Here is a 13,017-nt window from a genome sequence, read left to right on the forward strand (position 1 = left end):
CAGGGGGCGGGAGGACTCCTCCCAGGCCAGCACCTATCCCGCCATGCACGCCGGTCCTCAAGCAGTCCTCCCACCGAGTCCTCCCAGGGCTCCGGATCCGTCCCGGCATGCAGCGTGAGTCCTCCCAGTCAGTCCTCCCAGGGCTCCAATCCATCCCAGGATGCGGTGCGGTCATCCCATGAGTCCTCCCAGCGAGTCCTCCCAGGGCTCCCGCTCCATCCCGGCATGCCCTCCGAGTCCTCCCAGAGGTCCCGATCCATCCCGGCATACACCTGAGTCCTCCCACCGAGTCCTCCCAGTCAGTCCTCCCAGAGCTCCCGATCCGTCCCGGCATACACCTGAGTCCTCCCAGCGAGTCCTCCGGACGCGGGCGGGCGATCCCGGCACCCACCGCGCCTGTTTGATTGAGGAAATCGAGAGCGGGGAGCGGATCGACCGGAGAGACCGGGGGAGGAGGGCCCATAGCAACCGGGGGAGGGCCCATAGCAACCGGGGGAGGGCCCATAGCAACCGGGGGAGGGCCCATAGCAACCGGGGGAGGGCCCATAGCAACCGGGGGAGGGCCCATAGCAACCGGGGGAGGGCCCATAGCAACCGGGGGAGGAGGGCCCCTAGCAACCGGGGGAGGGCCATAGCAACCGGGGGAGGAGGGCCCCTAACAACCGGGGGAGGGCCCATAGCAACCGGGGGAGGGCCCATAGCAACCGGGGGAGGGCCCATAGCAACCGGGGGAGGGCCCATAGCAACCGGGGGAGGGCCCATAGCAACCGGGGGAGGGCCCATAGCAACCGGGGGAGGGCCCATAGCAACCGGGGGAGGGCCCATAGCAACCGGGGGAGGGCCCATAGCAACCGGGGGAGGGCCCATAGCAACCGGGGGAGGGCCCATAGCAACCGGGGGAGGGCCCATAGCAACCGGGGGAGGGCCCATAGCAACCGGGGGAGGGCCCATAGCAACCGGGGGAGGAGGCCCATAGCAACCGGGGGAGGGCCCATAGCAACCGGGGGAGGGCCCATAGCAACCGGGGGAGGAGGCCCATAGCAACCGGGGGAGGGCCCATAGCAACTGGGGAGGAGGCCCATAGCAACCGGGGGAGGGCCCATAGCAACCGGGGGAGGGCCCATAGCAACCGGGGGAGGGCCCATAGCAACCGGGGGAGGAGGCCCATAGCAACCGGGGGAGGGCCCATAGCAACCGGGGGAGGGCCCATAGCAACCGGGGGAGGAGGGCCCCTAGCAACCGGGGGAGGGCCCATAGCAACCGGGGGAGGGCCCATAGCAACCGGGGGAGGGCCCATAGCAACCGGGGGAGGGCCCCTAGCAACCGGGGGAGGGCCCCTAGCAACCGGGGGAGGAGGGCCCCTAGCAACCGGGGGAGGAGGGCCCCTAGCAACCGGGGGGGGGGGGAGGGCCCATAGCAACCGGAGGAGGAGGCCCATAGCAACCGGGGGAGGAGGCCCATAGCAACCGGGGGAGGGCCCATAGCAACCGAGGGAGGGCCCATAGCAACCGGGGGAGGGCCCATAGCAACCGGGGGAGGGCCGTAGCAACCGAGGGAGGGCCCATAGCAACCGGGGGAGGGCCCCTAGCAACCGGGGGAGGGCCCCTAGCAACCGGGGGAGTGCCCATAGCAACCGGGTGAGGGCCCATAGCAACCGAGGAGGGAGCTGATCGACTAAGGGTGGCGTCGTCCGGAGCAACGCAGCCAAAAAACAGGTGAATATCGAGGAGACGTTGAGGTGAGCGAGACTCGGAGCGAGTCTTAACGGACCGAGACTCGGAGCGAGCGTTAACGGGCCGAGACTCGGGGCGAGCGTTAACGGGCCGAGACTCGGAGCGAGCGTTAACGGGCCGAGACTCGGAGCGAGCGTTAACGGACCGAGACTCGGAGCGAGCGTTAACGGGCCGAGACTCGGGGCGAGCGTTAACGGGCCGAGACTCGGAGCGAGCGTTAACGGGCCGAGACTCGGGGCGAGCGTTAACGGACCGAGACTCGGAGCGAGCGTTAACGGACCGAGACTCGGAGCGAGGAGCGAGCGTTAACGGACCGAGACTCGGAGCGAGAGTTAACGGACCGAGACTCGGAGCGAGGAGCGAGCGTTAACGGGCCGAGACTCGGAGCGAGAGTTAACGGACCGAGACTCGGAGCGAGCGTTAACGGGCCGAGACTCGGAGCGAGCGTTAACGGGCCGAGACTCGGAGCGAGCGTTAACGGACCGAGACTCGGAGCGAGCGTTAACGGGCCGAGACTCGGAGCGAGCGTTAACGGACCGAGACTCGGAGCGAGCGTTAACGGACCGAGACTCGGAGCGAGCGTTAACGGACCGAGACTCGGGGCGAGCGTTAACGGGCCGAGACTCGGAGCGAGCGTTAACGGACCGAGACTCGGAGCGAGAGTTAACGGGCCGAGACTCGGAGCGAGGAGCGAGGGTAACGGGCCGAGACTCGGAGCGAGCGTTAACGGACCGAGACTCGGAGCGAGCGTTAACGGGCCGAGACTCGGAGCGAGCGTTAACGGGCCGAGACTCGGAGCGAGCGTTAACGGACCGAGACTCGGGGCGAGCGTTAACGGGCCGAGACTCGGAGCGAGCGTTAACGGGCCGAGACTCGGAGCGAGCGTTAACGGGCCGAGACTCGGAGCGAGCGTTAACGGGCCGAGACTCGGAGCGAGCGTTAACGGTCCGAGACTCGGGGCGAGCGTTAACGGTCCGAGACTCGGAGCGAGCGTTAACGGGCCGAGACTCGGAGCGAGCGTTAACGGACCGAGACTCGGAGCGAGCGTTAACGGGCCGAGACTCGGAGCGAGCGTTAACGGGCCGAGACTCGGGGCGAGCGTTAACGGGCCGAGACTCGGGGCGAGCGTTAACGGGCCGAGACTCGGGGCGAGCGTTAACGGGCCGAGACTCGGGGCGAGCGTTAACGGACCGAGACTCGGAGCGAGCGTTAACGGGCCGAGACTCGGAGCGAGCGTTAACGGACCGAGACTCGGGGCGAGCGTTAACGGGCCGAGACTCGGGGCGAGCGTTAACGGGCCGAGACTCGGAGCGAGCGTTAACGGGCCGAGACTCGGGGCGAGCGTTAACGGGCCGAGACTCGGAGCGAGCGTTAACGGACCGAGACTCGGAGCGAGCGTTAACGGGCCGAGACTCGGGGCGAGCGTTAACGGACCGAGACTCGGAGCGAGCGTTAACGGGCCGAGACTCGGAGCGAGCGTTAACGGACCGAGACTCGGGGCGAGCGTTAACGGACCGAGACTCGGAGCGAGCGTTAACGGGCCGAGACTCGGGGCGAGCGTTAACGGGCCGAGACTCGGAGCGAGCGTTAACGGGCCGAGACTCGGAGCGAGCGTTAACGGGCCGAGACTCGGAGCGAGCGTTAACGGGCCGAGACTCGGAGCGAGCGTTAACGGACCGAGACTCGGAGCGAGCGTTAACGGGCCGAGACTCGGAGCGAGCGTTAACGGGCCGAGACTCGGAGCGAGCGTTAACGGGCCGAGACTCGGAGCGAGCGTTAACGGGCCGAGACTCGGAGCGAGCGTTAACGGGCCGAGACTCGGAGCGAGCGTTAACGGGCCGAGACTCGGAGCGAGCGTTAACGGGCCGAGACTCGGAGCGAGCGTTAACGGGCCGAGACTCGGGGCGAGCGTTAACGGACCGAGACTCGGGGCGAGCGTTAACGGGCCGAGACTCGGAGCGAGCGTTAACGGGCCGAGACTCGGAGCGAGCGTTAACGGGCCGAGACTCGGGGCGAGCGTTAACGGACCGAGACTCGGAGCGAGCGTTAACGGGCCGAGACTCGGGGCGAGCGTTAACGGGCCGAGACTCGGAGCGAGCGTTAACGGGCCGAGACTCGGAGCGAGCGTTAACGGGCCGAGACTCGGGGCGAGCGTTAACGGACCGAGACTCGGAGCGAGCGTTAACGGGCCGAGACTCGGGGCGAGCGTTAACGGGCCGAGACTCGGAGCGAGCGTTAACGGGCCGAGACTCGGGGCGAGCGTTAACGGGCCGAGACTCGGGGCGAGCGTTAACGGGCCGAGACTCGGAGCGAGGATTAACGGACCGAGACTCGGAGCGAGCGTTAACGGGCCGAGACTCGGAGCGAGCGTTAACGGACCGAGACTCGGAGCGAGCGTTAACGGGCCGAGACTCGGGGCGAGCGTTAACGGGCCGAGACTCGGAGCGAGCGTTAACGGGCCGAGACTCGGAGCGAGCGTTAACGGACCGAGACTCGGAGCGAGCGTTAACGGACCGAGACTCGGGGCGAGCGTTAACGGGCCGAGACTCGGAGCGAGCGTTAACGGGCCGAGACTCGGAGCGAGCGTTAACGGGCCGAGACTCGGAGCGAGCGTTAACGGGCCGAGACTCGGAGCGAGCGTTAACGGACCGAGACTCGGAGCGAGCGTTAACGGGCCGAGACTCGGAGCGAGCGTTAACGGACCGAGACTCGGAGCGAGCGTTAACGGGCCGAGACTCGGAGCGAGCGTTAACGGACCGAGACTCGGAGCGAGCGTTAACGGGCCGAGACTCGGAGCGAGCGTTAACGGACCGAGACTCGGAGCGAGAGTTAACGGGCCGAGACTCGGAGCGAGCGTTAACGGGCCGAGACTCGGAGCGAGCGTTAACGGGCCGAGACTCGGAGCGAGCGTTAACGGACCGAGACTCTGAGCGAGCGTTAACGGGCCGAGACTCGGGGCGAGCGTTAACGGACCGAGACTCGGAGCGAGCGTTAACGGGCCGAGACTCGGAGCGAGCGTTAACGGGCCGAGACTCGGAGCGAGCGTTAACGGACCGAGACTCGGAGCGAGGAGCGAGTCTTAACGGGCCGAGACTCGGAGCGAGCGTTAACGGACCGAGACTCGGAGCGAGCGTTAACGGGCCGAGACTCGGAGCGAGCGTTAACGGGCCGAGACTCGGGGCGAGCGTTAACGGGCCGAGACTCGGGGCGAGCGTTAACGGGCCGAGACTCGGAGCGAGCGTTAACGGGCCGAGACTCGGGGCGAGCGTTAACGGGCCGAGACTCGGAGCGAGCGTTAACGGACCGAGACTCGGAGCGAGCGTTAACGGGCCGAGACTCGGAGCGAGCGTTAACGGGCCGAGACTCGGAGCGAGCGTTAACGGGCCGAGACTCGGAGCGAGCGTTAACGGGCCGAGACTCGGAGCGAGCGTTAACGGACCGAGACTCGGAGCGAGCGTTAACGGACCGAGACTCGGAGCGAGAGTTAACGGGCCGAGACTCGGGGCGAGCGTTAACGGGCCGAGACTCGGAGCGAGCGTTAACGGGCCGAGACTCGGGGCGAGCGTTAACGGGCCGAGACTCGGAGCGAGCGTTAACGGGCCGAGACTCGGAGCGAGCGTTAACGGGCCGAGACTCGGAGCGAGCGTTAACGGGCCGAGACTCGGAGCGAGCGTTAACGGGCCGAGACTCGGAGCGAGCGTTAACGGGCCGAGACTCGGAGCGAGCGTTAACGGACCGAGACTCGGAGCGAGCGTTAACGGACCGAGACTCGGAGCGAGCGTTAACGGGCCGAGACTCGGAGCGAGCGTTAACGGACCGAGACTCGGAGCGAGCGTTAACGGGCCGAGACTCGGAGCGAGCGTTAACGGGCCGAGACTCGGAGCGAGAGTTAACGGACCGAGACTCGGAGCGAGCGTTAACGGACCGAGACTCGGAGCGAGCGTTAACGGGCCGAGACTCGGGGCGAGCGTTAACGGTCCGAGACTCGGAGCGAGCGTTAACGGACCGAGACTCGGGGCGAGCGTTAACGGGCCGAGACTCGGAGCGAGCGTTAACGGGCCGAGACTCGGAGCGAGCGTTAACGGACCGAGACTCGGGGCGAGCGTTAACGGGCCGAGACTCGGAGCGAGCGTTAACGGGCCGAGACTCGGAGCGAGCGTTAACGGACCGAGACTCGGAGCGAGCGTTAACGGACCGAGACTCGGGGCGAGCGTTAACGGGCCGAGACTCGGAGCGAGCGTTAACGGACCGAGACTCGGAGCGAGGGTTAACGGGCCGAGACTCGGAGCGAGCGTTAACGGACCGAGACTCGGGGCGAGCGTTAACGGGCCGAGACTCGGAGCGAGCGTTAACGGACCGAGACTCGGGGCGAGCGTTAACGGACCGAGACTCGGGGCGAGCGTTAACGGGCCGAGACTCGGAGCGAGCGTTAACGGGCCGAGACTCGGAGCGAGCGTTAACGGGCCGAGACTCGGAGCGAGCGTTAACGGGCCGAGACTCGGGGCGAGCGTTAACGGACCGAGACTCGGGGCGAGGATTAACGGACCGAGACTCGGAGCGAGCGTTAACGGGCCGAGACTCGGAGCGAGCGTTAACGGGCCGAGACTCGGAGCGAGCGTTAACGGGCCGAGACTCGGAGCGAGCGTTAACGGACCGAGACTCGGAGCGAGAGTTAACGGGCCGAGACTCGGAGCGAGCGTTAACGGACCGAGACTCGGGGCGAGCGTTAACGGGCCGAGACTCGGAGCGAGCGTTAACGGGCCGAGACTCGGAGCGAGCGTTAACGGGCCGAGACTCGGAGCGAGCGTTAACGGGCCGAGACTCGGAGCGAGCGTTAACGGGCCGAGACTCGGAGCGAGCGTTAACGGGCCGAGACTCGGAGCGAGCGTTAACGGGCCGAGACTCGGGGCGAGCGTTAACGGACCGAGACTCGGAGCGAGCGTTAACGGGCCGAGACTCGGAGCGAGCGTTAACGGGCCGAGACTCGGAGCGAGCGTTAACGGACCGAGACTCGGAGCGAGCGTTAACGGACCGAGACTCGGAGCGAGCGTTAACGGACCGAGACTCGGAGCGAGAGTTAACGGACCGAGACTCGGAGCGAGCGTTAACGGGCCGAGACTCGGAGCGAGCGTTAACGGCCGAGACTCGGAGCGAGCGTTAACGGGCCGAGACTCGGAGCGAGCGTTAACGGGCCGAGACTCGGAGCGAGCGTTAACGGACCGAGACTCGGAGCGAGCGTTAACGGGCCGAGACTCGGAGCGAGCGTTAACGGGCCGAGACTCGGAGCGAGCGTTAACGGACCGAGACTCGGAGCGAGCGTTAACGGACCGAGACTCGGAGCGAGAGTTAACGGGCCGAGACTCGGAGCGAGCGTTAACGGGCCGAGACTCGGAGCGAGCGTTAACGGGCCGAGACTCGGAGCGAGCGTTAACGGACCGAGACTCGGAGCGAGCGTTAACGGGCCGAGACTCGGAGCGAGCGTTAACGGACCGAGACTCGGAGCGAGCGTTAACGGGCCGAGACTCGGAGCGAGGGTAACGGGCCGAGACTCGGAGCGAGCGTTAACGGGCCGAGACTCGGAGCGAGCGTTAACGGACCGAGACTCGGAGCGAGCGTTAACGGACCGAGACTCGGAGCGAGCGTTAACGGGCCGAGACTCGGAGCGAGCGTTAACGGACCGAGACTCGGAGCGAGCGTTAACGGGCCGAGACTCGGAGCGAGCGTTAACGGGCCGAGACTCGGAGCGAGCGTTAACGGGCCGAGACTCGGAGCGAGCGTTAACGGGCCGAGACTCGGGGCGAGCGTTAACGGGCCGAGACTCGGGGCGAGCGTTAACGGACCGAGACTCGGGGCGAGCGTTAACGGGCCGAGACTCGGAGCGAGCGTTAACGGGCCGAGACTCGGAGCGAGCGTTAACGGGCCGAGACTCGGAGCGAGCGTTAACGGGCCGAGACTCGGGGCGAGCGTTAACGGGCCGAGACTCGGGGCGAGCGTTAACGGACCGAGACTCGGGGCGAGCGTTAACGGGCCGAGACTCGGGGCGAGCGTTAACGGGCCGAGACTCGGAGCGAGCGTTAACGGGCCGAGACTCGGAGCGAGCGTTAACGGACCGAGACTCAGAGCGAGCGTTAACGGACCGAGACTCGGAGCGAGCGTTAACGGGCCGAGACTCGGAGCGAGCGTTAACGGGCCGAGACTCGGAGCGAGCGTTAACGGACCGAGACTCGGAGCGAGCGTTAACGGGCCGAGACTCGGAGCGAGGAGCGAGCGTTAACGGGCCGAGACTCGGGGCGAGCGTTAACGGGCCGAGACTCGGAGCGAGCGTTAACGGGCCGAGACTCGGGGCGAGCGTTAACGGACCGAGACTCGGGGCGAGCGTTAACGGGCCGAGACTCGGAGCGAGCGTTAACGGGCCGAGACTCGGAGCGAGCGTTAACGGGCCGAGACTCGGAGCGAGCGTTAACGGACCGAGACTCGGAGCGAGCGTTAACGGGCCGAGACTCGGAGCGAGCGTTAACGGGCCGAGACTCGGAGCGAGCGTTAACGGGCCGAGACTCGGAGCGAGCGTTAACGGGCCGAGACTCGGAGCGAGCGTTAACGGGCCGAGACTCGGAGCGAGCGTTAACGGGCCGAGACTCGGAGCGAGCGTTAACGGGCCGAGACTCGGAGCGAGCGTTAACGGGCCGAGACTCGGAGCGAGAGTTAACGGACCGAGACTCGGAGCGAGCGTTAACGGACCGAGACTCGGAGCGAGCGTTAACGGACCGAGACTCAGAGCGAGCGTTAACGGGCCGAGACTCGGAGCGAGGAGCGAGCGTTAACGGGCCGAGACTCGGAGCGAGAGTTAACGGACCGAGACTCGGAGCGAGAGTTAACGGGCCGAGACTCGGGGCGAGCGTTAACGGGCCGAGACTCGGGGCGAGCGTTAACGGGCCGAGACTCGGAGCGAGCGTTAACGGGCCGAGACTCGGAGCGAGCGTTAACGGGCCGAGACTCGGGGCGAGCGTTAACGGGCCGAGACTCGGGGCGAGCGTTAACGGGCCGAGACTCGGAGCGAGCGTTAACGGGCCGAGACTCGGGGCGAGGAGCGAGTATTAATGCTCTTCCTTCCCTCAGGATGCTGGGATTCTGCGGGATGAGAAAGCACCATCAGGAGACACTGCGGTGGCACCACGTGATTCTGGCCAAGCAACTGGTCCCCGGGGAACTCCTGCAGCATCTGTTGGCCCAGGAAATCATCACTGAGGAGATGCTGGAGTTGATCGAGGTACCTGGACTGGAGGAGGAGGGAGGGAGGGACTGGAGGGAGGGAGGGAGGGACTGGACCCCAGGCCTCGGGCCGACCTGGACTGGAGGAGGGAGGGAGGGAGGGACTGGACCCCAGGCCTCGGGCCGACCTGGACTGGAGGGAGGGAGGGAGGGACTGGACCTCGGGCCGACCTGGACTGGAGGAGGGAGGGAGGGACAGGAGGAGGGAGGGAGGGACTGGACCCCAGGCCTCGGACCGACCTGGACTGGAGGGAGGGAGGGAGGGACTGGACCTCGGGCCGACCTGGACTGGAGGAGGGAGGGAGGGACTGGACCCCAGGCCTCGGGCCGACCTGGACTGGAGGAGGGAGGGAGGGACTGGACCCCAGGCCTCGGGCCGACCTGGACTGGAGGGAGGGAGGGACTGGACCCCAGGCCTCGGGCCGACCTGGACTGGAGGAGGGAGGGAGGGAGGGACTGGACCCCAGGCCTCGGGCCGACCTGGACTGGAGGAGGGAGGGAGGGACTGGACCCCAGGCCTCGGGCCGACCTGGGCTGGAGGAGGGAGGGAGGGACTGGAGGGAGGGAGGGAGGGACTGGACCCCAGGCCTCGGGCCGACCTGGACTGGAGGAGGGAGGGAGGGACTGGAGGAGGGAGGGAGGGACTGGACCCCAGGCCTCGGGCCGACCTGGACTGGAGGAGGGAGGGAGGGACTGGAGGAGGGAGGGAGGGACTGGACCCCAGGCCTCGGGCCGACCTGGACTGGAGGAGGGAGGGAGGGGACTGGAGGGAGGGAGGGACTGGACCCCAGGCCTCGGACCGACCTGGAATGGAGGAGGGAGGGGGAGGGGAGAGGGGAGTGGGTGGTGGAGGGAGAGGGGGAGGGGGAGGGGAGGCCTGTGCTGTGGTCCCAGTGTTGAGCTGGTGACCATGGGTCCCGGCCCTCAGGCATTGAGGGCGGTCGAACTAACTGCTTCTCCCTGACCCCTGCTCCCTCCCTGACCCCTGCTCCCTCCCTGACCCCTGCTCCCTCCCTGACCCCTGCTCCCTCCTGACCCCTGCTCCCTCCCTGACCCCTGCTCCCTCCCTGACCCCTGCTCCCTCCCTGACCCCTGCTCCCTCCCTGACCCCTGCTCCCTCCCTGACCCCTGCTCTCTCCCTGACCCCTGCTCTCTCCCTGACCTCTCTGCTCTCTCTCCCTGCCCTCTGCTCTCTCTGCCCTCTGCTCTCTCTCCCTGACCTCTGCTCTCTCTCTCCCTGACCTCTGCTCTCTCTCTCTCTGACCTCTGCTCTCTCTCCCTGACCTCTGCTCTCTCTCCCTGACCTCTGCTCTCTCTCTCTCTGACCTCTGCTCTCTCTCTCTGACCTCTGCTCTCTCTCCTGACCTCTGCTCTCTCTCTCTCTCTGACCTCTGCTCTCTCTCCCTGACCTCTGCTCTCTCTCCCTGACCTCTGCTCTCTCTCCCTGACCTCTGCTCTCTCTCTCTCTGACCTCTGCTCTCTCTCTCTGACCTCTGCTCTCTCTCTTTCTCTCTGACCTCTGCTCTCTCTCTCTCTCTCTGACCTCTGCTCTCTCTCTCTCTGACCTCTGCTCTCTCTCCCTGCCCTCTGCTCTCTCTCTCTCTCTCTCTGACCTCTGCTCTCTCTCTCTCTCTCTGCCCTCTGCTCTCTCTCCCTGCCCTCTGCTCTCTCTCCCTGACCTCTGCTCTCTCTCTCTCTGACCTCTGCTCTCTCTCCCTGCCCTCTGCTCTCTCTCTCTCTCTCTCTCTGACCTCTGCTCTCTCTCTCTCTCTCTGCCCTCTTCTCTCTCTCCCTGCCCTCTGCTCTCTCTCCTGACCTCTGCTCTCTCTCTCTCTGACCTCTGCTCTCTCTCTCTCTGACCTCTGCTCTCTCTCTCTCTCTCTCCCTGACCTCTGCTCTCTCTCCCTGACCTCTGCTCTCTCTCCCTGACCTCTGCTCTCTCTCTCTGACCTCTGCTCTCTCTCTCTCTGACCTCTGCTCTCTCTCTCTCTGACCTCTGCTCTCTCTCTCTGACCTCTGCTCTCTCTCTCTCTGACCTCTGCTCTCTCCCTCCCTGCCCTCTGCTCTCTCTCCCTGCCCTCTGCTCTCCCTCCCTGCCCTCTGCTCTCTCCCTGCCCTCTGCTCTCTCTCCCTGACCTCTGCTCTCTCTCTCCCTGCCCTCTGCTCTCCCTCCCTGCCCTCTGCTCTCTCCCTGCCCTCTGCTCTCTCTCTCCCTGCCCTCTGCTCTCTCTCTCTCTGAACCCTGCTCTCTCTCTGACCCCTGCTCTCTCTCTGACCCCTGCTCTCTCTCTGACCCCTGTTCTCTCTCTGACCCCTGTTCTCTCTCTGACCCCTGCTCTCTCTCTGACCCCTGCTCTCTCTCTGACCCCTGCTCTCTCTCTGACCCCTGCTCTCTCTCTGACCCCTGCTCTCTCTCTGACCCCTGCTCTCTCTCTCTGACCTCTGCTCTCTCTCTCTGTGCCCCCTGCTCTCTCTCCCTGCCCTCTGCTCTCTCTCTCCCTGACCTCTGCTCTCTCTCTCTGTGCCCCCTGCTCTCTCTCCCTGACCTCTGCTCTCTCTCTCTGTGCCCCCTGCTCTCTCTCTCTGACCTCTGCTCTCTCTCTCTGACCTCTGCTCTCTCTCTCTGCCCTCTCCTCCCTCCCTGCCCTCTCCTCCCTCCCTGCCCTCTCCTCCCTCCCTGCCCTCTCCTCCCACCCTGACCTTTGCTCTCTCTCCCTGCCCTCTGCTCTCTCTCTCTCTGACCTCTGCTCTCTCCCTGCCCTCTGCTCTCTCTCTCTCTGCCCTCTGCTCCCTCCCTGCCCTCTGCTCTCTCTCCCTGCCCTCTGCTCTCTCTCCCTGACCTCTGCTCTCTCTCTCTGACCTCTGCTCTCTCTCTCTGCCCTCTGCTCCTCCCTGACCTCTGCTCTCCCTCCCTGCCCTCTGCTCTCTCTCTCTCTGCCCTCTGCTCCCTCCCTGCCCTCTGCTCTCTCTCCCTGCCCTCTGCTCTCTCTCCCTGACCTCTGCTCTCTCTCTCTGACCTCTGCTCTCTCTCTCTGCCCTCTGCTCTCCCTCCCTGCCCTCTGCTCTCCCTCCCTGCCCTCTGCTCTCTCTCTCTGACCTCTGCTCTCTCTCTCTGCCCTCTGCTCCCTCCCTGCCCTCTGCTCTCTCTCCCTGCCCTCTGCTCTCCCTCCCTGCCCTCTGCTCTCTCTCTCTCTCTGACCTCTGCTCTCTCTCTCTGCCCTCTGCTCCCTCCCTGACCTCTGCTCTCTCTCTCTGTGCCCTCTGCTCCCTCCTGACCTCTGCTCTCTCTCTCTCTGCCCTCTGCTCCCTCCCTGCCCTCTGCTCTCTCTCTCTCTGCCCTCTGCTCCCTCCCTGACCTCTGCTCTCTCTCTCTCTGCCCTCTGCTCTCTCTCCCTGCCCTCTGCTCTCTCCCTGCCCTCTGCTCTCTCTCTCTCTGCCCTCTGCTCCCTCCCTGACCTCTGCTCTCTCTCTCTCTGCCCTCTGCTCCCTCCCTGCCCTCTGCTCTCTCTCTCTCTGCCCTCTGCTCCCTCCCTGACCTCTGCTCTCTCTCTCTCTGCCCTCTGCTCTCTCTCCCTGCCCTCTGCTCTCTCTCTCTCTGACCTCTGCTCCCTCCCTGCCCTCTGCTCTCTCTCTCTGACCTCTGCTCTCTCTCTCTGCCTCTGCTCCCTCCCTGCCCTCTGCTCTCTCTCTCTGACCTCTGCTCTCTCTCTCTGCCCTCTGCTCCCTCCCTGCCCTCTGCTCTCTCTCTCTCTGACCTCTGCTCCCTCCCTGACCTCTGCTCTCTCTCTGACCTCTCCTCTCTCTCTCTGTGCCCCCAGTCCAAGTGTGGGACCTTTCTGAAGAATGTGGAGCTCCTGAAACTGCTGCCCAAGAGGGGCCCTCGAGCGTTCGATACCTTCTGTACGGCCTTGATCGACACCAAGCAGGAGCACCTGGTCAGTCTGCTACAGCCCAGGCTATCGGTGCAGGAGACTGGTCCTGAGGTAAGAGGAGGGAGGAGGGGGCCAGCTCTGGA

General features: G+C 65.7%; 1 protein-coding gene across 1 annotated transcript; it reads left to right on the plus strand.

Annotated features, from left to right (window-relative positions):
• Positions 1-1,460: 1,460 nt before the first annotated feature.
• Positions 1,461-12,985, plus strand: LOC137309854 (caspase-2-like; the record flags this gene model as incomplete). The annotated part of the gene is made up of 3 exons (XM_067977869.1): positions 1,461-1,738; positions 8,850-9,000; positions 12,821-12,985. Coding segments are annotated over exons 2-3 (315 nt in total), but the record flags the coding sequence as incomplete, so codon positions are not given.
• Between the last annotated feature and the right edge of the window lie 32 nt (positions 12,986-13,017).

The sequence above is a fragment of the Heptranchias perlo genome, unplaced genomic scaffold, assembly GCF_035084215.1.
Source record: "Heptranchias perlo isolate sHepPer1 unplaced genomic scaffold, sHepPer1.hap1 HAP1_SCAFFOLD_1843, whole genome shotgun sequence".
NCBI classification, from domain to species: domain Eukaryota; kingdom Metazoa; phylum Chordata; class Chondrichthyes; order Hexanchiformes; family Hexanchidae; genus Heptranchias; species Heptranchias perlo.